The following is a 23,444-nucleotide window of genomic DNA, read 5'->3' on the forward strand; positions in this document are numbered from 1 at the left end:
AGTGTTTGTGCCACATCTGGAAGTGCTCATGGCTTAAACACCTGGCTCTATTCTCAGAGATGTTATATGTTGGGGATCAACCTAGATTTGGTCTCATGCAAGATAAGCACCTATCCCTGTAATGTGTCTTCAGCATACTGATCCTGAATCATGAAGCACATCTTAGAATAAAAACTAAATATATGAGAAACATAATCTTAATTCATTGCGAGAAGAAAATTTCCAGATAGCAGTTAAAAGGGAAGCGCTTCAAAATATTATTGTCCTGTATTAGTAAATATTTGTAGAATTATACAGAATGACAGCAAATAGTAATCATTTTAGGTAGAAAGGGCTCTATTGGCATTTATGTGATTTATGGAAAACTTTAGATAGTTGATATATATTTGAGTGGTGCCTTTATATATATTTGAGTGGTGCCATTCCACTTGTATTCGTAGCTAAAATCTATTTTGTGTAAAAAAAATATTGGTATAGACAGGATACAGTGAGAATAGAAAGCTTTGTTGATTGAGACAATACTAGCTAGCATATTGACATTAAAAACTAATGTAAATCCATAATTACACACTAACTTGAATCTTGTATTTAAAATACTAGCAGTGGTCAGAGATGCGACGGCATGAAATGTTAAGGGAGGAGCTGCGACAGAGAAGAAAACAGCTAGAAGCTTTGATGGCTGAACACCAAAGGAGGCAAGGTCTGGCTGAGACATCTTCTCCAGTAGCTGTTTCATTGCGAAGTGATGGATCTGAAAACCTATGTACTCCTCAACAGAGTAGAACAGAAAAGTAAGAGAATCGGTGAAATCATTTTAATATCACCTGCCTAAGACCTATAATCTAGATGCTTCATTTTCTCAATACAGCACAAATCTGCTATTTCATTGTTTTACTTCTCTTAGAGTTTGGAGGGTAGATTTCAGTGATTGTGTGAATGCTCTCGTCTGTCCAGTAATTATATCTAGGACTTCACATGCAAGGGAAGTGCTCTTATCCTTACCTACTAAGCTGAATCCTTTTTTTTTTTTTTTTTTTTACCCCCCACCCTAAGCATTATTTCAATCACTAAGATGATTGCTCAAGGGTTGATACTTTCTTGTGAACAAATAAAGTGTCTCAGTAAAATTTTTCAGCCAAATTAGAAATAATAGTTGGTTACTTAGATTGGTCATCTGTAAGATTTTTAAGATGTCCATAAAATGTTATTTGGGAGCTAGGAGATAGCTCTCTCTCTCTCTCTCTCTCTCTCTTCTCTCTCTCTCTCTCTCTCTCTCCTACTCTCTCTCTCTCTCTCTTTCTCTCTCTCTCTCTCTCACACACACACACACACACACTCTCTCTCTCTTTCTCTCTCTCAAAATGTTGTTTGGGAGCTAGGAGATAGCTAGTTCTCTCTCTCTCATACACACACACAAACACACTTTCTCTCTCACTCTCTCAAAATGTTGTTTGGGAGCTAGGAGATAGATATTTCTCTCTCTCTCTCTCTCTCTCTCTCTCTCTCTCTCACACACACACACACACACACACACACACACACACATACACCACATACTATTTCTGTTTGACTCATATCAAAATGGTAAATGATCTGATTTTAGATCTCTTTGGAGTTAAAAGTTTGAAATATAAGTTTGATGTAACCTACGTTTTACTATTTTCCAAAGGTATTTTTCAAATATTACATCTTTACTATTTTTTTAGCAAATTTTCTATGAGAATTCAATATGAATTTTATTGATATAATTATATTTAATCTATAGGGGGCTAGAGCAGTAGTACAGTGGTTAGGGTACTTACCTTGCAGACACCACAGAGGGGTACCTTGAGCTCCAGAATGCAGAGCCGGCAGTTAGCCATAGAACCACTGGGTGTGTGCCACTTCCCCCTCCCCAAGTGAATTATTTGGGAATGGAGTGGGGTATAATCTTCAGTTTCTGCAATTATCTATCTAGATTAAAAAACTATTGGTCTCAGGGGCCGGGCAGTGGCGCTAGAGGTAAGGTGCCTGCCTTTCCTGTGCTAGCCTTGGACGGACCTCGGTTTGATCCCCCGGCATCCCATATGGTCCCCAAGACAGGAGCAACTTCTGAGCGCATAGCCAGGAGTAACCCCTGAGTGTTACCGGGTGTGACCCAAAAACCAAAAAAAAAAAAAAAAAAAACTATTGGTCTAACATTGTGCTTATACCATTATTATATTAAATAAATGCTAAATGAAATTTAACTTTCATTTTTCAGTCACTATTCACATTTTTAGTGTTCATAAGACTTTATTGTATTGGACAATGTAAATAGAGATAAGTGTTATAAAACAAATTTTAATTTTATTTATATATTTTTTTCATGGGCCACACTCAGTTGTGTTAAAGACTTAACTCCTAGGTCTGTGCTCAGGGGTCACTGCTGTTGGTTCTTGGGGCATCAATTTTGATGCCAGGGAAATTTAATTACAACAGCAGCACTGATCTAGAACACTGAGTCACTTAAGGAAAAGGAACAGGTTTTAAAAGGAAAAGAGTTCCAGGGTATATGATTACTATCTTAGTTTAGTTGAAGTATTAGTTTTTATATGTGTAAGTCAAATAAAGTGTTCAGTGTAACAATTTACAGCAGTGATGAGTCTACCATCTTGTGATTAGTTAACCTCGTTAAATGAAATTTATGTGCATGCATACATACACAGATGTATGTGTGTATATATGTAGATTTGATACATAGTCTGCCACCTAACTTGCTTCTAAAATGATCTTCTTTTATGTCTTTTACTCTCTAGAACAGTAGCTACTTGGGGCGGTTCTACCCAGTGTGCTCTAGATGAAGATGGAGAAGATGGTTATCTTTCTGAAGGAATTGTTAGGACAGATGAAGAGGAAGAAGAGGAAGAACAAGATGCTAGTTCCAATGATAACTTTTCTGTATATCCTCCTAACTGTGTGAATCATAATTCTTACAATGTGAAAGAAACTAAAAATAGGTTGGTTTTAGTATTTTAGTATTTTGCTTGAGTCTTTCTAAGCAGTTCTGATACTGTTTTCTGTTTTCTGAACCAAGCTTGTAGTCTATAGTTTAATTCTTTTTTGTTCGATTTTTTGGCCACAACTATTGGTACTCAAGACTTACTCCTGACAGTGCTCAGGGTACCATATGTGGTATCTGGAATTAAACAGGTTGGCCACATACAAGGAAAGCATCCTATCTGCTGCATTATCATTCTGGCCCAAATTAAGTTAAATTCTAAAACTAATTTGTTGGAGTTAGGACAGACCTGACAAGTTAAGGAGCTCAGACTAAAAGATTGCCCTCACTTCAAATGTAAGTCAAATATTCCCCAGTCTTTGGATTCCCACATTTCTGTATGAGCAGTCAATACAAATTTGGGGGTTCCTGTACCCTCTCAATTTGCTGACATATCTCATAACTGTGTTAAGTAGTCAGATTTTTTATTTTGAATGAAACACTAAATTAAAGACATTGAACCCAAATGTGTGGGTGGGTATATGGAAATATAAAGCTACAAGGCCCTTTCTGTGTGGTATAATATCCACCCAGCATTTCAGTATATTCACTAACCTAGAAGCTCTCAAATTACCTTATTAGAAGTTTTCAGGAGGCAAAAACTGCATTAAGAAAAACTTAGATATCCCTCTTGCCATTTAAACTGTTTCCCTTGGCCTCTGTTTTTTAATTTCTAAAAGAAAATACCGAACTGTGGACTGGTGGTTAGGACTTAAGGCAGATTTAAAAATAATATGATCATAAGTGATGATCTAATACTAAATTCTATTTTAGGTGGAAGAACAATCGTCCTTTTTCAGCAGATGGAAATTACCGTCCTTTAGCAAAGACGAGACAACAGAATATTAGTATGCAACGTCAGGAAAATCTTCGCTGGGTGTCAGAACTCTCTTATGTAGAAGAGAAAGAACAGTGGCAGGAACAAATCAATCAATTAAAGAAACAACTTGATTTCAGTGTCAATATTTGTCAGACATTGATGCAAGATCAGCAGGTAAAGTTTACTATGCACATAATATTTTCCAATTCTATTTTTGAATCACAAAATTTTCTAAGTCATTAGCAATTGTTACAGTTTTGTTTCCTCTCCCTAGACTCTGTCTTGTCTGCTACAAACACTCCTCACTGGTCCTTACAGTGTGATGCCCAGCAATGTTTGCATCTCCTCAAGTACACCTTATAATGCACCAGTTGAACCATTGCTATACTCAGCTAGCGTGGCAACAAAATAATGTGCAGAGGTAATCTGTTTGGAAAAATTAAGAATATAATGTGCTACAAAAAGGCTTTTACATTTATTTTAGGAGAAAAGGACATAAGCCAAATAAATGCTTGAATATTCTTTGAAATCTTAAGAATTTTATAAGAACTACTTTTGTTCTTTTCACAGTATTTCCTTTTAAATATGATAAATTCAACTTTTGCCTTTGAATTTTTAATAGCTTAGACTTAGGTGAATGGCGTGTAAATTATACGAGAGTAGAACTAAAGCATAAGTTTCTTATGGATAAAAGTGCTAAGCTCAGTTATTATTCCACAGGTTACGTTATTGAATTTAAGCCTGTAATACAAGCAAATAAGAGAGAGTCAGACTATTCTATACAATATTGAGTCATTTTTTATTTTATTTATTGGTAATATAACTTTAAAATTTGACTTCTTAAATTGTTATAGGTTGAAACAAACTCTAAGTGAACTTATGCGCCAACAAAATCAGCATCCAGAAAAATCTGGGAGTAAGGAAAGAAGTAGCAGTACAGCACACCCTCCTTCCGGTTTATTTTGTCCTTTCAGCTTTCCTACACAACCTGTAAATCTTGTTTAACTTACCTGGGTTTACTAATTTTTCATCTTTTGCACCAGGTAAGTGACTGAACACAAAAGGGAAAATAAAAGTGTTTTAAAGTGTGTTTGCTTATTTCAGGAACTTTTTTGTTTGTTTGTTTTTACAAGCTTTTAGGTTTTGATTTTGGTTTGGGGTTTATTTTTTGGTTTTTGGGCCACATCCACTGGCACACAGGGGTTACTCCTGTCTCTGTGCTCAGAAAGTGCTCCTGGCAGGCTGGGAGGCCACATGGTGTGCCGGGGATGGAACCTGGGTTCATCCCAGGTCAATAGCATGCAGGGCAAAAGCTTTACCACTGTACTGTCACTCCAGCCCCAGTTTTTTTGGGTTTGGCTATATCCAGCAGTGCTCAGGGGTTGGTTTCTTCTATCTCCACTCAGAAATTACTCCTGCAGACTTAGTCTAACTAGCTTTTTCCTTTACTAAACATTTAACCTGTAATACCATTTTCTTCTTGATAAAATGAATATGATACTTATAACATCGCTCTTTTGAATCTGATACCTAGCAATAATGTCTTGTCAATATTTCTAACTTTAGTTCTTAAGTAATGGGATCTTTGCATCACCAGTTACTAAAACTCAAAAATATTATGAATTGTAAATATTTTAATAAATGTTGCTTTAATTAACAATTTTTTGTTTTGGTGATTATAAAAGTTTATTTAAATCTATTTCAAGTTAAAGCTAATTGCTATTGTAAAATTCTGGCCCCTTTTATGTATTAGGTATGAATTTCAGCCCTTTATATACTCCTAATTTTGGAGATTTTTCTCAGAATATTTCTACACCTGCTGACCAGCAACAACCATTGGCTCAGAATCCTTCAGGGAGAACAGAATATATGGCTTTTCCAAAACCTTTTGAAAGTAGTTCATCTATTGGAGCAGAAAAGCAAAGGTACTTGACTATAAAAAACCATTATTTCCTTCACAGTTAATTTTGTGATTTCATCTAGATTTATGTACTTTTAAAAACAGTTAAGACATTTATGATTATTTAACTTGATATGTTAGAAATATAAAACATACATTATTAGATACCCCATAGGCATACATATGCCATTATGGCACGAAGGGCACACCTGCTTCCATCTCTGCCCATGCATACCATCTCTGGAGCATGCCAGGTATGGGAACCTTGCTCTCCTTCCATCCAACTCCCCCTCCCAGGAAAATAAAAAGGAGGAATGAATAAGACTTCATTGGCTAAGCAAGAGAGAGAGTATAGTGAGTAATACACTTCCCTTGCAATCAGTTGACATGGGTTCTATCCTCACTACCACGTGAAACTATGAGCACAGCTCAAAGTGGCTCCAAAACCAAAAGGAAAAAATTCGGAGAAATCCTGTAGGTATATATAATTCTGATTTTGTCTATATTTTCTTAGATTAAAAGACCGTTTAATAACTATTAAAAATAGTAAGGGATGCAAGTGTTTTATTGATAACATTTAGAAAATAACACTAGAGAGGCAGAATTAAAGTGGACTTAATGTTTTGAGAAATTTTTGTTTTATGACTTCATTTTATTAAAACAAATTTCTGGTTCTGTTTGAACAGCTTTTAAGTAAACTGCTACAGATCCATATAAATAGTTCCTAAGCTCTCCTGCAGTTTTTCATAGCTATTCAAGTTCTTGGGGTTTTTTTTACCTTGTGTGTCACAGTCCTCTAAATTTTTTCTCACTCTTTCCATCATAAACAATAAATCTTTGGAAGTTGGTTGCTGAAAATGGTTTAGTGAGATGGTCCAGAACTAAACATTAAAATATATTAGCCTATCTGTTACATTTTTGTAGTGTGTTGATTTTATCTAAACTTAACATTAAACTATAAATTAGATAGATGAGTAGTTTTCCTTAAATATAGACATTTGAGGGGAAGAAATGAACAGACACTGACAAAGAAAAAATACAAATGGCCAAAAGACACATGAAAAAATGCTCCACATCACTAATCATCAGGGAGATGCAAATCAAAACAACGATGAGATACCACCTCACACCACAGAGAATGGCACACATCACAAAGAATGAGAATAAACAGTTGGCGGGGATGTGGAGAGAAAGGAACTCTTATCCACTGCTGGTGGGAATGCCGTCTAGTTCAACCTTTATGGAAAGCAATATGGAGATTCCTCCAAAAACTGGAAATCGAGCTCCATACGATCCAGCTATACCACTCCTAGGAATATACCTAGGAACACAAAAATACAATACAAAAAACCCCTTCCTTACACCTATATTCATTGCAGCACTATTTACCATAGCAAGACTCTGGAAACAACCAAGATGCCCCTCAACAGACGAATGGCTAAAAAAACTGTGGTACATATACACAATGGAATATTATGCAGCTGTCAGGAGAGATGAAGTCATGAAATTTTCCTATACATGGATGTACATGGAATCTATTATGCTGAGTGAAATAAGTCAGAGAGAGAGAGAGAGAAAAACGCAGAATGGTCTCACTCATCTATGGGTTTTAAGAAAAATGAAAGACATTCTTGCAATAATAATTTTCAGACACAAAAGAGAAAAGAGCTGGAAGTTCCAGCTCACCTCAGGAAGCTCACCACAAAGAGTGATGAGTTTAGTTAGAGAAATAACTACATTTTGAACTGTCCGAATAATGAGAATGTATGAGGGAAATGGAGAGCCTGTTTAGAGTACAGGCGGGGGGTCGGTGTGGGGAGAAGGGAGACATGGGACATTGGTGATGGGAATGTTGCACTGGTGATGGGGGGTGTTCTTTACATGACTGAAACCCAAACACAATCATGTATGTAATCAAGGTGATTAAATAAAATATATATATTTAAAATAAATAAATAAATAAATATAGACATTTATCTATAATCTATGAACTTATTTTCATTGTAAGGAATCAAAAGCAGCCTGAAGAGGAAATGGAAAACAGTAGGACACGATGGTTATTTGACCAAGAAGATGATGTAGAAAAGCCATTTATCAAGTCTGGATTTGCAGTGTCTGTAGAGAAACCTGCAAATAGTAATCGCAAAAATCAATCAGATACTAGAGAGAGAAGACGCCAATTTGATGAAGAATCATTAGAAAGCTTTAGCAGTATGCCTGATCCAGTGGATCCAACGACAGTAACTAAAACATTCAAGACAAGAAAAGCAACTGCACAAGCCAGTCTGGCATCTAAAGATAAAACTCCCAAATCGAAGAGTAAGAAAAAGCATTCTACCCAATTGAAAAGCAGAGTTAAAAATACTGGTAAGTACTGAAATTATTTATCAGTATAATAAGTTTATTCAGTATATATTGGTAACTGTATTCTGTCATGTTGACATGTTTCAGTCCATGGGTAGGCACTGTCAGGATCAGTGATTAACAACTATTAGTTCATGGATTGGTGCTCTTCCACAGGTATGTATAAGAAAGTTAAAAACCACTGGTTTAGATCTACTTAGTCACTGTAGTTATTTTTATAGTTCTTTTTTTTTTATTTTTCTTAAGAATTTTAATGTTCTGCAGTAGTTTCATTATTCTAAAACACTGATAAGAAATCTAAACGTGGCTGGACCCATTGTATAGCTAAAATATTAGTGACATTGAGGGACTAAATTTGTTATCTGAGGTTTACAGAGTATTAGTATCATTTTACCAATTTAATACTATCATTTTGACATTTTGGTATTAGGGGATTAACATATGCACTAAGAAAAGATAAAAATATTTTATCCACATTATCTTCATAAAATCGTGGTTTAATTGAAAAAAAGACAGAAATATGAGATAGAGGGAATATTAAATGACAAAACAAATCACGGAGTAAAGTCACAGGAGAGCTGATAAGATCTTGGACTCTCATTCTGTGAACTAGCTAGGATTAGTTTTCTAACAAGAAATATTTTTCTCCTTCAATTTAATGTAACTTTAAATGAAGGAGTTATTCATTTTTGTGCTTCTCAATTAGTAGTACATTCAACATATGGTTTACATAGTTACTCAATAATAATAATAATTTTTTTTTTTTTTTTTTTGGTTTTTGGGCCACACCCAGTAACGCTCAGGGGTTACTCCTGGCTATGTGCTCAGAAGTTGCTCCTGGCTTGGGGGACCATATGGGACACCGAGGGATCGAACCGCGGTCCGTCCAAGGCTAGCGCAGGCAAGGCAGGCACCTTACCTTTAGCGCCACCGCCTGGCCCCCAATAATAATAAGAATTTATTTCTGGCATTCCATGTTCCAATTCCAGTCTCAGCACCACTGTAAGATTCCCTCCATCAATATCCCTGAATTCCAACACAACCCAAGCCTGCTCTCTTGGTAGGCATAAAATAAACAACAAAGCTGTGATGGAATTTTGGTTTTGTTTTTTTGTTTTTTGGGGCACACCTAGCAGTGCTTAGAAATACTATTGACTCTGCACTCAGAAACTACTCCTGGCAGTCTCAGGGACGATGATAAGGGATGCTGGGAGATCGAGCCCAGCTTGCTACTTACAAGACAAATGCCCTATCTGCTGTGCTATCATTCTGGCCCTCTAATGGAATTATTGAAAAAAAAAAAAAACTTAGGCAGAAGGAAATCTATGAAAATGTTTATACCACAGTGGGGTCATTAAGTCCTCTGAAGGCTTACTATGCTATTTATTGCTAATTGATAGTTCTGTTACTTTGTTAAATTTAGGTGGCTTATATGCTTTGACATCTAATTTGGTGCATTATTACTGGGGTGTCAGTATTGGAAAACTTGAGTGCACATATGTGGCCATGCACAAATACCAGGGTGGGAGCAGGTAGAAAAACTTTCTGTATTCACTCCAAGTAGATCCTGGAGTTCTCATCCCAAATAATAGTATACCTGGAGTTTTTGTTGCCACAGATAAGTAATAATGCAGTGAAGTTTTCTAAGTATAGCCAACATACCTACATTTTAATATTTCCCGTTTATATTTTGGGTTTTTGATCACTTTTAATTATATTCAGGGTATATTTCTAGCTCTGCATTCAGGGATCATTCCTGGGACCATCTGTAATGCCTGGGATCAAACCCAGGTCTGTTTTATGCAAGCACCATACCCTCTGGACTCTTACCTCTTTGACTCATTCCAGTGTTTCTTGAGGGGGGGAGGGGAAGGAAATATGTGGGGCCATAAACTGAACCTGAGGCCTCAGCATGCTAGACATGTGCGTTTGCTCTTTGAGTTATTTTCCTGGCACTTTCAAAAATATTTTTTTCTTAACCCTTCAGAAACTAAACCTAATGTAAAATATTGCATATTTATTAACCTTGATATTATCAAAGTCTATATAGGTGCTACTAACTGCATGGCCACTTTTTAAATGATTTTGTTGTTGTTGTTGTTTTGTTTTTGGGTCACACCCAAACCTGGCAGCACTTAGGGGTTATGCTGCTCTACATTCAGAAATCACTCCTGGCAGGCTCAAGGGACCATATGGGATGCTGGGATTCAAACACTGTAAATGCCTTACCTCCATGCTATCTCTCCAGCCCAAATGATTTTTTTAAAATTAGAGTTTAGGTAATAGGATTACAGTAGTGTTCAATGTCTGGTATTAATATGCAGACCTGTAGCACACTCTCACCACCAAAGTGCCCATGATCCTCCCTGCGTTTTAAACTGTACCATTTTGTATTTATTTTTGTTATTTTGACTAAAGCTGTTAGTGATTATTCCATTTGAAATGTTTACATCACAGCTTTTTTAAAATATCTTTATTTAAACATCTTGATTACAAATATGATTGTGATTAGGTTTCAGTCATGTAAAGAACACTCCCCTTCACTAGTGCAACATTCCCACCACCAATGTCCCAAATCTCCCTCCATCCCACCCCCACCTGTACTCTAGGCAGGCTTTCCAGTTCCCTCTTTCCAGTTCCCTCATTCATTCACATGGCTATGGTAGTTCTCAGTGTAGTTATTTCTATAACTGCACTTATCACCCTATGTGGTGAACTTCATGAAGTGAGCTGGAACTTCCAGCCCTCCTCTCATTGTCTCTGGGATTGTTGCAAAAATGGCTTTTATTTTTCTTAAAACCCATAGATGAGTGAGACTATTCTGCATCTATCTCTCTCCCTCTGACTTATTTCATTCAGCATGATAGATACCATGTACATCCATGTATAGGAAAATTTCATGACTTCATCTCTCCTGATGGCTGCATAATATTCCATTGTGTATATGTACCACAGTTTCTTTAGCCATTCATTTGTTAAAGGGCATCTTGAGCCCTTTACACACACTCTCTCTCTCTCTCTCTCTCTCTCTCTCTCTCTCTCTCTCTCTCTCTCTCTCTCTCTCTCTCTCTCTCTCTCTCCCTCTCTCTCTCTCTTGTTTGTTTCTAGAGCCAAGAGATCCTTTACACACACACACTCTCTCTCTCTCTCTCTCTCTCTCTCTCTCTCTCCTCTCTCTCTCCTCTCTCTCTCTCTCTCACTCTCTCTCACCCTCTCTCACCAACCACCCTAGGTCCTTGAATCAGCTGCTGTGCTATCTCTCCAGCACACACACACACACTCACACACACACACTCTCTCTCTCTCCTCTCTCTCTCTCCTCTCTCTTCTCTCTCTCTCTCTCTCTCTCTCTCTCACACCAACCACCCTAGGTCCTGAGTCCGGCTGCTGTGCTGTCTCTCGGCCCCAAGAGATCCTTTCTCTACACACACACACAACACACACACACACACACACACACTCGAACCAACCACCCTAGGTCCTGAGTCGGCTGCTGTGCTGTCTCTCCGGCCCCAAGAGATCCTTTCTCTACACACACACACACACACACACACCCACACACACACACACACAATAAACACACACACACACACACACACACACACACACACACACACACACACACACACACACACACACACACACACAAACACCAGCACTGCTTGTTCTCATTCTTTGTGATGTGTGCCAATCTTTGTGGTGTGAGATGGTATCTCATCATTGTTTTGCTTTGCATCTCCCTGATGATTAGTGATGAGCATTTTTTCATGTGACTTTTGGCCATTTGTATTTCTTTTTTATCAAAGTGTCTGTCCATTTCTTCTCCCCATTTTTCGTCACTTCAGTTGAATATTCTTTACATCCCATCCATTTTCCTAATGGTTAACAATTATGTTTTTAGTACATCCTATTAACTACCTTTACACCAGTGCTCAAGATTCTATGTTATTGTGCTTTCTGTTATTTCTAGTAAACCTATTTGTTTCCTTATTCCCCACTTGACACATTCAGATTTGTATTCTAGTTCTAAGGCTTATTATCAGTTGACATAATTTATAGCTTGGATACTGTAGATAAGTCCTTTTGCTGAGTCTCAGGAGATGAGAGACTCACACATTGAGGCAGGAAAAGTGAATGGAAAATGACTATATAATGTCATGTCTCCAGGATATCAGTGCTAAGCTATTGATCATCAGTGGAATGTAATTAGAAGTACATGATGTAGATAAAACTTAAAAAGTGTCACTTGTTACTGTTGATGTTAAAGTAGCTGGCTTGCTAGTGTTACTCCAGAATAATACCATCCTTTACAAATATATAAAAGAAAGAAACAGTTCAGTTACATATTGTATGGAAATTAGCCTTCAGAGTTTTTTGGGAGGTGATGGGGTGAGCCACATCTGGCTTATTCTTGGCTGTGTGCTCAGGAGACTCCTAGCTGTGTTTCAGTCACCATCGTAGGGTGCCAGCGGGATCAAATTCAAGTAGGTTATGTTCAAGTTAAGTGCTTTTGCTGTATTATCTCTCCACCCATGCCTTGATATTTTTAAAGTTGCTATAACCAAATTTGTATATCTAACATCTTAATGATAAAATGCTTCTGTTCACAACTTCATCTGAAGGTGCCATGTATGTGTGTGTGAGTGAGATCTTAATATGTTGTTATTATTATCATATTATGATATGCTGGTGTGTGTCTGTGTGAGATCTTAATTATGATATGTTTATGTGTGTGTAAGAGATCTTAATTATGGGGGCCGGGCGGTGGCGCTAAAGGTAAGGTGCCTGCCTTGCCTGCGCTAGCCTTGGACGGACCGCGGTTTGATCCCCCGGTGTCCCATATGGTCCCCCCAAACCAGGAGCAACTTCTGAGCACATAGCCAGGAGTAACCCCTGAGCGTTACCGGGTGTGGCCCAAAAACCAAAAAAAAATAAAATAAAAAAGATCTTAATTATGACATGCTTCACCTGCCCAAAACAACAACAAAGATAAATCCTTCTCATCATTTCTTTTTGGAGGGTCACTGGCTTTTAAAAATGTGTCACCAAAAGAATTGACATTTCTAAAAGAAAAATTACTATATACCACATAATATGTATTTTAATTTTTATTAGACTACAACACATTTCTCATCCATAATAAGCCGGAACCCTTAACTTAATCTATATAAATATATGTTCTTGTTAGAATAGAATGCTTTATTATTTTCAGAGCTTTGCTATTAGTTAAATGAATTCTGATGCTATCAGTTGTATTTTTTGATATAATTTATTTGCAGTATTGTTACTTATTTCTGAACTTACTTTTTGTGAAGGTCAAAAATAAGAGGGCTCAACTTGAAGTATAATTTTAAAAATAGAAAGGAATTATTCTGTTTTCCTCAACTTTTGCTGCACCTATGCAATAAACTTCCCCCACACCCCTTTTTTGGTTTTCTCTTATTTTCATTTTTTCTTTTTTTTTTTTTTTATTGGTTTTTGGGTCACACCTAGCAGTGCTCAGGGGTTCCTCCTGGCTCTATGCTCAGAAATCGCTCCTGGCAGGCTCGGGGGACCATATGGGATGTCAGGATTCGAACCACCGACCTTCTGCATGAAAGGCAAACACCTTACCTCCATGCTATCTCTTTGGCCCCTCGTTTTATCTTTTAAATAGGGGTTTTTGCCTTTTTCATAGAACCTTGGGACATGGAATACTTTATTTTACCTCATATTTCTGCATTTTTTATTTATTTATTTATTTATTTATTTATTTATTTATTTATTTATTTATTTTTGGTTTTTTGGGCCACACCTGGTAACGCTCAGGGGTTACTCCTGGCTATGCGCTCAGAAGTTGCTCCTGGCTTGGGGGACCATATGGGACACCCGGGGGATCGAACCGTGGTCCATCCAAGGCTAGCGCAGGCAAGGCAGGGCGCACCTTACCTTTAGCGCCACCGCCCGGCCCCTGCATTTTTTTTTTTATAAAATTAAGAAGAAAGGAGAAAAGAAAGGATGGACACCATGGGGCCAGATGGTCTCAGGTGCATTGCTGGAGAAAAAAAAAGGACATAAATAAATATCCAAGCCAAAGTCAACAATAGAATCAAGAGACAAACTTTAACATTCTAAACTTAAATGGGCCTGTTAGACTGTCAGGCAAGGGGGCAAAGGGTGGTGGTATAGGAAGCACTCTGGAATCATTGGCAGAGGGAAGTTGACACTATTGGTGGGAATGGCCCTGATAGATTGTATATCTGAAATTCAACTATCAAGGACTTTGTAAATCACAATGGTTTTAATAAAATTAAATAAATTGGAAGGAATTTAGATATCACCCAAGTGGTGCCAGTGAGGGTTGTGCTAAAGGTAAGGTGTCTGCCTTGTAAGCACTAGCCAAGGGAAGGACCGTGGTTCGATCCCTCGGCGTCCCATATGGTCCCCCCAAGCCAGGGGCGATTTCTGAGTACTTAGCCAGGAGTAACCCCTGAACATCAAATGGGTGTGCCCCCCCCCCCCGAAAAAGGAAAAGATATCACCAAGTATAAATTAAGGGTACATTAAGGACGTTTTGGGGCCACACCCTGTGGTGTTCAGAGCTGACTTTTGGTTCTATGCTTAGAATCACTTCCAAAGGCATGAGGGACTGTTATGAGGTACAAGAGACTGAACCCAGGTTGGCCACATATAAAGCAAATACCCTACTCTTTCTACTATTGCTTTGACCCCTGTTAACTTTTTTCCACTAACGACAATTGCTGTCATCTGATGAGTGTACAAAACAGGATTTTAAGTACTCTTGCTCTTTCAATGGTTGAGACAAAATTAGCTCTCTGATTATCGGAGAAAACTTGGAAGAGATACATCCTTGAAAGTTCTCCATTCTTAGCATCTCTCTCCTTTTCATAAGTAGCAATCTTTTACCACTTCATGATACTGTTGGGTGTCATTGAATAAATAGGTGGCATCCTTTCCACCTTGAATTTGGGAGAGCATTGCCTTATAGATGAGGAGACTGAGGTTTAGAGAGGCTTCCTTGCCTATTATGGAACAACATTGACTATAGAAGCTAGAATTCTAAGCACTGGTTACCATTAAATATACCCAGAAGTTGAATCTAGCCTAAATAAAAGTTGTGACTAGGCCAGTAAATATTAAAAGTATTCCAACAACAAAAATAAAAGTGTACAGTAGATGGCAGCAGAGAAAACTGAAACAGATAAAATCTAATAATTATTGAAAGAAAACAGGCTTGAATAGGGGAAATAAAAGTAAATCAACCATTAGCTACATGGAACAAAATGAGACTGAGTCCCTTGTGTCACATACCAAAATAAATGTAAAAAAAAAAAAAAAAAAAAAGGAAGACAAAAACTGAAGGAAAACTTACTAAATGTATAATCCAGAGGTAAGACTTACAATAGTTATGTTATATATCTTAGTCTATTTAGTATTATTTTCAATACACTGAATATGATTTTAAGATATCCTAGCATGGAAAAATTATTTGTAGACAAGTATTAATTTTAGGTTATATCTTTTTGATCAAAATCTAGCATAGAGTTTGAGTTGGGATGTATTTCTTAAGCAGGTATCAAAGGAAAATGATTTAATTTATTCTATATTTCTGAAGTTACATGTAAGACACATCACTTACTGTTATGTGTTTTAAGTATTCTAAAGTGTTACCTATACTATTTCACTATGGAAATCAATTTCCCTTTGAATTAGATTTAGTTGCAACTGTTAACAGTTGTCACTCTTTTTACTCAAGGATATGAAAGTGCCAGTATGTCTAGCACATGTGAACCTTGCAAAAGTAGGAACAGACATTCAGCCCAGCCTGAAGAGCCTGTTCAAGCAAAAGCATTCAGCAGAAAAAACCATGAACAGCTGGAAAAAATAATAAAATATAGTAGGTCTACAGAAATATCTTCAGGTATGTTCTTTTTGTTTTGCTTAAGACCTTTAAAGCTACATTAAAGCTAGTTTTTAATTAGTCTTATTTTTCTAATGTGCAAGATTTTATAGTAGATATATAGTAAACATCCTTTGATGACAAGAAATGTAAACTGGAGTTTTTACTATTATACTACCCAGAGCTTTCACAAATTTTGATAAAATTCTAAAGGAAAAATATTGACATTAATTTAGATATGTTTGAAATTCTGAATTCTTAATATGAACTAAATACAACAGCTGTCATCCCCTGCTTAAAATCGTTGGCTTTACTTTATGTACAGAAAAAAGTCTGAATAATCTATGTAATAGGCGTAGTGGCCAACAAAAATTGAGTTGTTCCCTTTCTCTTTAGACTTCAGTTCTTACAACCTTCTCTATTTGAACTTTACCCTCTGATGGCACTGAAGTTTTCCTATATTTGTGCTTTTTTTCTCACCTCAACCATGAATATATATACTTTCCTACAAAAAATCTATTTTTGATCTTAGTTGTCTCTCATACAAAATACTATATAATAATTTTAATTCTGGAACTCTACAACAGAATCTAATAACTAAAATAGGGCCAATTTCCCCTTTTCCTACTTTTTTTTTTTTTTTGTAACTTTTTGGGCCATACCCTGTAAACGAAAACAGGTACTCCTGGCTATGTGCTCAAGGAAAATCTATCCTGCAGAGGGCTGGGGGGACCCATATGGTACACGGGGAATCTAACCAGAGTCCATCCTGGATGGGCCGCGTGCAAGGCAAATGCCCCTACTGCTCGAGCTATTGCTCATGACCCTTCCCCTTTTCACTTTTATTTATTTTGTGGTTTATAAATCATTCTTGCCTTATCTTATTCTATATATTTTTTTAAGTTACCTTAATTACAAACATGATTGTAGTTGAGTTTTAGTCATAAAAAGAACACCCCTCTTCAGTGCAACATTCCCATCATCAGTGTCCCCTATCTCCCTCTTCCACCTGTATCTAAGACAGGCATTCTATTTCTCTCACTCATTGACATTGTCACCATAGTTATCAGTGTAGTTATTTCTCTAATTGAACTCACCACTCTTTGTGAACTTCAGATTATGAGCCAGTCCTTCCAGCCTTCATCTCTATTGGCTCTGTGCATTATAATAATGTTTTTTATTTTCCTAAAAACAGATTAGTGAGTAAGACTATTCTGTGTCTATCTTTCTCCCTCTGACTTATTTCTCTCAGCATAATAGATTCCATGTACATTCTTGTATAGGAAAATTTTATGACTTCATCTTTCTTGTCGGCTGCATAATATTCCATTGTGTATTTGTACCACAGTTTCTTTATCAGGGGTCTCAAACTCGTGGCCTGCGGGCCACAAACGGCCCTCTGTACAACATTTTGTGGCCCTGCCCTAGAGGAATCTTTTTCTGTTTTGTTCTGTTTTGTTTTAGTTGTTTGGGTCACACCCTCCAATGTTCAAGGCTTACTACTGACTTTGCACTCAAGGATCACCCCGACTTTGCCTCCTGCAGCCCCCAGGTAAATTGAGTTTGAGACCCCTGCTTAGCTATTCATCTGTTGAAGGATATCTTGGTTATTTCCAGAGTCTGGCTATTGTAACTAGCACTGCAATAAATGTAGGTATGAAGAAGGGATTTTTGAATTGTATTTATGTGTTCCTAGGGTATATCCCTAGGAGTGGTATAGCTGGATCATATGGGAGCTCAATTTCCTGTTTATTGAGGAATCTCCATATTGTTTTCCTCAGAGGCTGGACTAGACATTCCCACTAGTATTCCCACCAGCAGTGAGAGAGAGTTCCCTTCTCTCTACATTTCCACCAGCACCAATTGTTCTTATTCTTTGTGATGTGTGTCAGTCTCTGTGGTGTGAGATGGCACCTCAATGTTGTTTTTGCTTTGTATCTCCCTGATGATTAGTGATGTGGAGCATTTTTTCATGTGCCTTTTGGCCATTTTTATTTCTTCTTTGAGGAAGTGTCTGTTCATTTCTTCTCCCCATTTTTGGCTAGGGTTAGATCTTTTTTCTTGTTAAGTTTGTCAGTACCTTGTATATTTTCGATATTATGGGTATTGGATGAATATTTTCTCCCATTCTGTGGGTGACTTTTGTATCCTGGCACTATTTCTTTTTTTTTTTTTTTTTTTTTGGGTCACACCCGGCGGTGCTCAGGGGTTACTCCTGGCTGTGTGCTCAGAAATAGCTCCTGGCAGGCACGGGGTACCATATGGGACACCGGGATTCGAACCAACCACCTTTGGTCCTGGATCGGCTGCTTGCAAGGCAAACACCGCTGTGCTATCTCTCCGGGCTCGGCACTATTTCTTTTGAGGTACAGAAGCTTCTCAGCTTAATATAGGCCTTTCTGTTTATCTCTGCTTCCACTTGTTCCGAGAGTGCTGTTTCCTCCTTGAAGATACCTTTAGTCTTAGTGTTATGGAGTGTTTTACCTACGTGTTTATCTATATACTTTGTGGTTTCTGGTCTGATATCAAGGTCTTTAATCCATTTGGATTTGACCTTTGTGTATGGTGTTAGATGGATCCCATTCATGTTAGTGTCACACAAACTCAGATATCTTGGAGTCAACTTAAGAGGTGAAGGATCTATACAAAGAAAACTATAAAGCCCTTTTACAAGAAATAAGAGGACACAAGGAAATGGAGACACATACCCTGCTCATGGATTGGGTAGGATTAGCATTAAAATGGCAATACTCCCCAAAGCATTGTACAGATTAATGCAATCCCTCTAAAGATACCCATGACATTCTTCAAAGAAGTGGATCAAACACTCCTGAAATTCATTTGGAACAATAAACACCCACGAATAGCTAGAACAACCCTTGGGAAAAGGAATATGAGAGGCATCACTTTCCCCAACTTTAAATTGTATTACAAAGCTATTGTCATTGAAACAGCATGGTATTGGAATACAGACAGACAGATCCTCAGATTAGTGGAATAGACTTGAGTATTTAGAGAATGTTCCCCAGACATACAATTAATTTTTAATAAAGGGCAATAAATGCAAAATGGAGCAAGGAAAACCTCTTCAACAAGTGGTGCTGGCACAAGTGGTCAGCCACTTGCAAAATAACTTATTCTATACTTTGGGGGTGTTTTTGTTTGGTTTTGTTTTGTTTTAGGGTCACACCTGGCAGCACTCAGGGGTTACTCCTGGCTCTGTGCTCAGAAATTGTTCCTGGTAAGCATGGAGGCCCATATGGGATGCCGGGATTCAAACCACCGTCTGTCCTGGATTGGCTACGTGCAAGGCAAATGCTCTACTGCAGTGCTACCTCTCCAGCCCATTATTCTATAATTTTTTTAACTATTTGTCTCATCTTTTACGATCTGTGGAAGCACTTAATACCATTTCATATTCTTTTTTTTGTGTGTGTGTGGTTTTTGGGACACACCCGGCAGTGCTCAGAGGTTATTCCTGGCTCCAGGCTCAGAAATTGCTCCTGGCAGACACGGGGGACCATATGGGACGCCGGGATTCAAACCGATGACCTCCTGCATGAAAGGCAAACGCCTTACCTCCATACTATCTCTCCGGCCCCACCATTTCATATTCTTAAATTTTAACATAATACTTGATTACATGGTAGGCATTCAGTTAGGTACTAGTGAATGATGAAGTTACAAGTATTTGCCACTATTTTAGCTTAAATAGTTCTTGTACTTTCCTGATTTATAAATAAAAATTACATCTCAAATATATAGGAGGTGGCAGGAAGTATAGACTTTTAATTCTTAGTTATCAGTGAGATCCTTGGTGAAAATAATAATTTGTGTCATTTTACATGTCTATAAATTGCTGCATGAGCCTCATTTCTGTACATGGTTTTATTTTTATTTTGGAGATGAAGAAAGCAGGTTTAAAGAGGGTACCTGTTTCCCCCCTGACACATAAAGGATAATATAAATGGTGCAATTTTTCTGGAAAATTTCAAAAGTCTTCCTACTTACCCAGTAGTTATGCTTTGTAGGCATATATTTTAAGGGGCCAAAGCATTTACTGATACACTGTTGTCTAATCAATATGATTCCAACCTTTTTTTTTTAATTTAATTTTTATAATTTTAAAAATGATGGGCCAGAGAAAGATAGCTCAGTGGAATGGAGTGCTTGCTTTGCTTTAAGAAGCCTAAGGTTTGCATCTGATATTGCATCGCTCCCCCAGCACCATGTCATAGGGAACCTCTGATCACTGCCTATTGTGTTTACCCAAAAACAGTAAGAGTGGAAGAATACATCAAATTGTAGTACTTTTATCATTTTTTAGACTCTTAACACTTTCTAAAACATCTATAATCAAGAAAAGATTATATTGTGAAACACTTCATTATGGAATTGCTAGGAAATAATAGAATTGAAGTTCAGTCTCTGTCCTGTTAATTTTGGGTCACTCTTTTTTTTATTTATACCATCTTTTATTTATTTTTTGTTTTGGGGCCACACCCAGCAACACTGAGGGGTTACTCCTAGCTCTGCACTTAGAAATCGCTCCTGGCAGACTCAGGGGACCATATGGGATGCTGGAGATGGAACCTATGTTGGCCGCATGCAGTGCCAATGTCCTCCCCACTGTGCTATTTCTCCAGTCCAATTTTGCATCATTCTGGCAAAAAAAAAAAAAAATGTTGTCTTAATCTCAATGTTTTACTAAAATTTTATAATTTTAGTTCTTTTCTATCATTTTTTTAAAATAATGATTTCTTAAAAGGGTAAAATGTTGGGGGAAAAACTCTTACTTTAAAGGCTTAAAAATTTGGATGAGTTAGTGGGAACAGAGAGTAATAATGATTCTGCAGCTAGGGCGCTTACTCAGCAGATGACCAACCCAGGTTTAATCCCTGTCTTCCCAAGCCTCTAAGAGAAATTCCTTAGAGAGCCGATATAAATCCTGAGTACCACAGGGTATAACCCCAAACCAAAACAAACAATAAAACTTGGATCAGTTAGTGGTAGTAGTTTAAACATTTATTTATTAATTATTTATTAATATACTTAGAAATACATTTTTTGCCCACCCCCAGAAATACAATCTCGATGAATTTAAAAAAGATTGAATAGTCCATTTATGTGTATTAACTATCAATTCTAAGAAAACTTAATTTTAACAACATAGTTTTAGACATTTATGATTGCAGTACAATATATCAGCACTATTGAATTGTACAGTTCTCCCTCATATTATGGGAAGTTCAACTTGATAATTATACTTGTAAGAACAAATGTTAGAAGTGTACTATGAAAGTCAATATCGTCACATTAATCATTCATATACGTTTGTAGCAAATTTTAGAAGGTTTTCCCTAAAATTAGTTTCAATAGGGCATAAACTGTAACTTATAGTAACATGAAAATTCCATTCCAGCAAACAATTTTAGATAGATTTGTTTGATTTTATTTTTTCCATTTTCTTATTCATATAATAAATCCTGTTTTTACATACACTTTATTTTCATCCTTATGTCTGCCCTTTCCTACAGCACATGCTAACAGAATACTACAGCAATCTAACAGAAATACATGCAGTGAAGCGACAGGTAATACTCTACTTAGTTTGAATGTCCACTTCTTAAATATTTTCTATTGGATTTCTAAAAACTTATAGTTTTACTCTGGAAGGTTGTTTGGGTTTGTTGAATTGGTTTGATTTAGGTTTATTTTTTTAAAGATTAGTGTACATATGCCACTTCACTATCATAAAAAGTGAAACTCAGGGACCAGAGCGATAGCCTAATCCCCCGGCATTCCATATGGTTCCCTCAAGCCAGGAGCGATTTCTGAGCGCATAGCCAGGAGTAACCCCCGAGCATCAATGGGTGTGGCCCAAAAAACAAAGTGAAACATAAAATTCTGAAGTTCTTCATTTATAATCTTGTGTGGTAAAATAGTTTATCTTGGTTTCATTTGTTTAGTAAATGCGACACATTGATAATTGTTTACATTGGTAATAGAAAAATTTGTTTTATTTGAAATATTTGAAGCATTTAAATGCTTCCTTTAGTGCTTTTTTTATTCAAATGAAAATATTGATCTTAACTATTTTACGGTATTCAGCATTGATTTATGTTACAATTTCTTTTTTATCAGCCAGGTCTGTTTAAAAATAAATAAAAGCAAAAAACTTCACTAACTATGGTTCTGTGTGATTTAGAATTAGAGATTTTCTTAATGCCTCCTGTAATTATACATTAGAAGAAAATAAAAATCTTAATATGTACTTTTATGGGGAAACCTTAAAAACAAAGACCTAGAACTGACATATGAATATCAGTGGTGTATTTCTTAATGGAAGTACACTTTGAAAATAAAGAGAAAAGGGCTGGGTGGGTGGCGCTAAAGGTAAGGTGCCTGCCTTGCCTGCGCTAGCCTTGGACGGACCGCGGTTCGATCCCCCAGTGTCCCATATGGTCCCCCAAGCCAGGAGCAACTTCTGAGCACATAGCCAGGAGTAACCCCTGTGAGTTACCGGGTGTGGCCCAAAAACCAAAAAAAAAAAAAAAAAAGAAAAGAAAATAAGAGAAAAATAAAATGAAGGACCAGAGAGATAGTACAGTTAGTGGGGTAAGGTGTTTTCTGTATATGTTACTAACCTGGGTTTAATCTCTGGCACCCCATACAGTCAGGAGTGATCACTGGCAAAGAACAAGATGTAAGTCCTGGGCATAGCAGAATATGGCTAAAACCAAGCTCCTGCTCTCCACCAGGGAGCATTTCTAAGCATGTTCTCAACATGTTTAGTTCTTGTACCCCATGATTCCTTAGGCATTATCAGATATAATACCGGAAGCCCCTAAGTACTAGCAGGCATTATTCTTAAAAGGCTCTGAGTGCCACAGTACCCAAATAAATAGCCTACTCAGATCTTGGCATTGAAAAGCCTGCCTGATTGGCCATTAATTTCGGGAGTTGAACTCAATCTCCTGAGCACTGCCTAGAGGACAAAGGGAGGAATCAAAATACCTGAGAGCAAGGACTTTTCAAATATGAGCTAATGCAGTTACTTCCGGAGAAAAATCTGGCGAAAACTTTCAATCTCTTGCACAAAGGGAAGTATTAGCCTAATTAAGAATAACATAATCTGGACCCGGAGAGATAGCACAGCGGTGTTTGCCTTGCAAGCAGCCGATCCAGGACCAAAGATGGTTGGTTCGAATCCTGGTGTCCCATATGGTCCCCCATGCCTGCCAGGAGCTATTTCTGAGCAGACAGTCAGGAGTAACCTCTGAGCACCGCAGGGTGTGGCTCAAAAACCAAAAAAAAAAAAAAAAAAAAAAAAAAAAAAAAAAAAAATCTTTAAGATAGATCATTTAGATTATGTACAACTATTAATAATGTCATTGAGTATGCATTTTCTTAGAAATACATGCTGTATATAGTATATAAA

The 23,444-nt window shown here is 37.2% G+C and overlaps 1 protein-coding gene across 1 annotated transcript in view; it reads left to right on the plus strand.

The window, feature by feature from the left end:
- The window catches only part of PCM1 (pericentriolar material 1), a 106,371-nt gene that overhangs the window by 37,286 nt on the left and 45,641 nt on the right, over nt 1–23,444 (plus strand). The window contains 11 exon segments of the mRNA XM_049772426.1: nt 601–791; nt 2,778–2,978; nt 3,794–4,013; nt 4,114–4,176; nt 4,178–4,260; nt 4,694–4,835; nt 4,837–4,882; nt 5,593–5,764; nt 7,748–8,106; nt 15,860–16,024; nt 21,541–21,597. Coding sequence (XP_049628383.1) covers nt 601–791; nt 2,778–2,978; nt 3,794–4,013; nt 4,114–4,176; nt 4,178–4,260; nt 4,694–4,835; nt 4,837–4,882; nt 5,593–5,764; nt 7,748–8,106; nt 15,860–16,024; nt 21,541–21,597 — 1,699 coding nt within the window.

This window comes from Suncus etruscus, chromosome 4 (genome assembly GCF_024139225.1).
Source record: "Suncus etruscus isolate mSunEtr1 chromosome 4, mSunEtr1.pri.cur, whole genome shotgun sequence".
Classification (NCBI taxonomy): Eukaryota; Metazoa; Chordata; class Mammalia; order Eulipotyphla; family Soricidae; genus Suncus; species Suncus etruscus.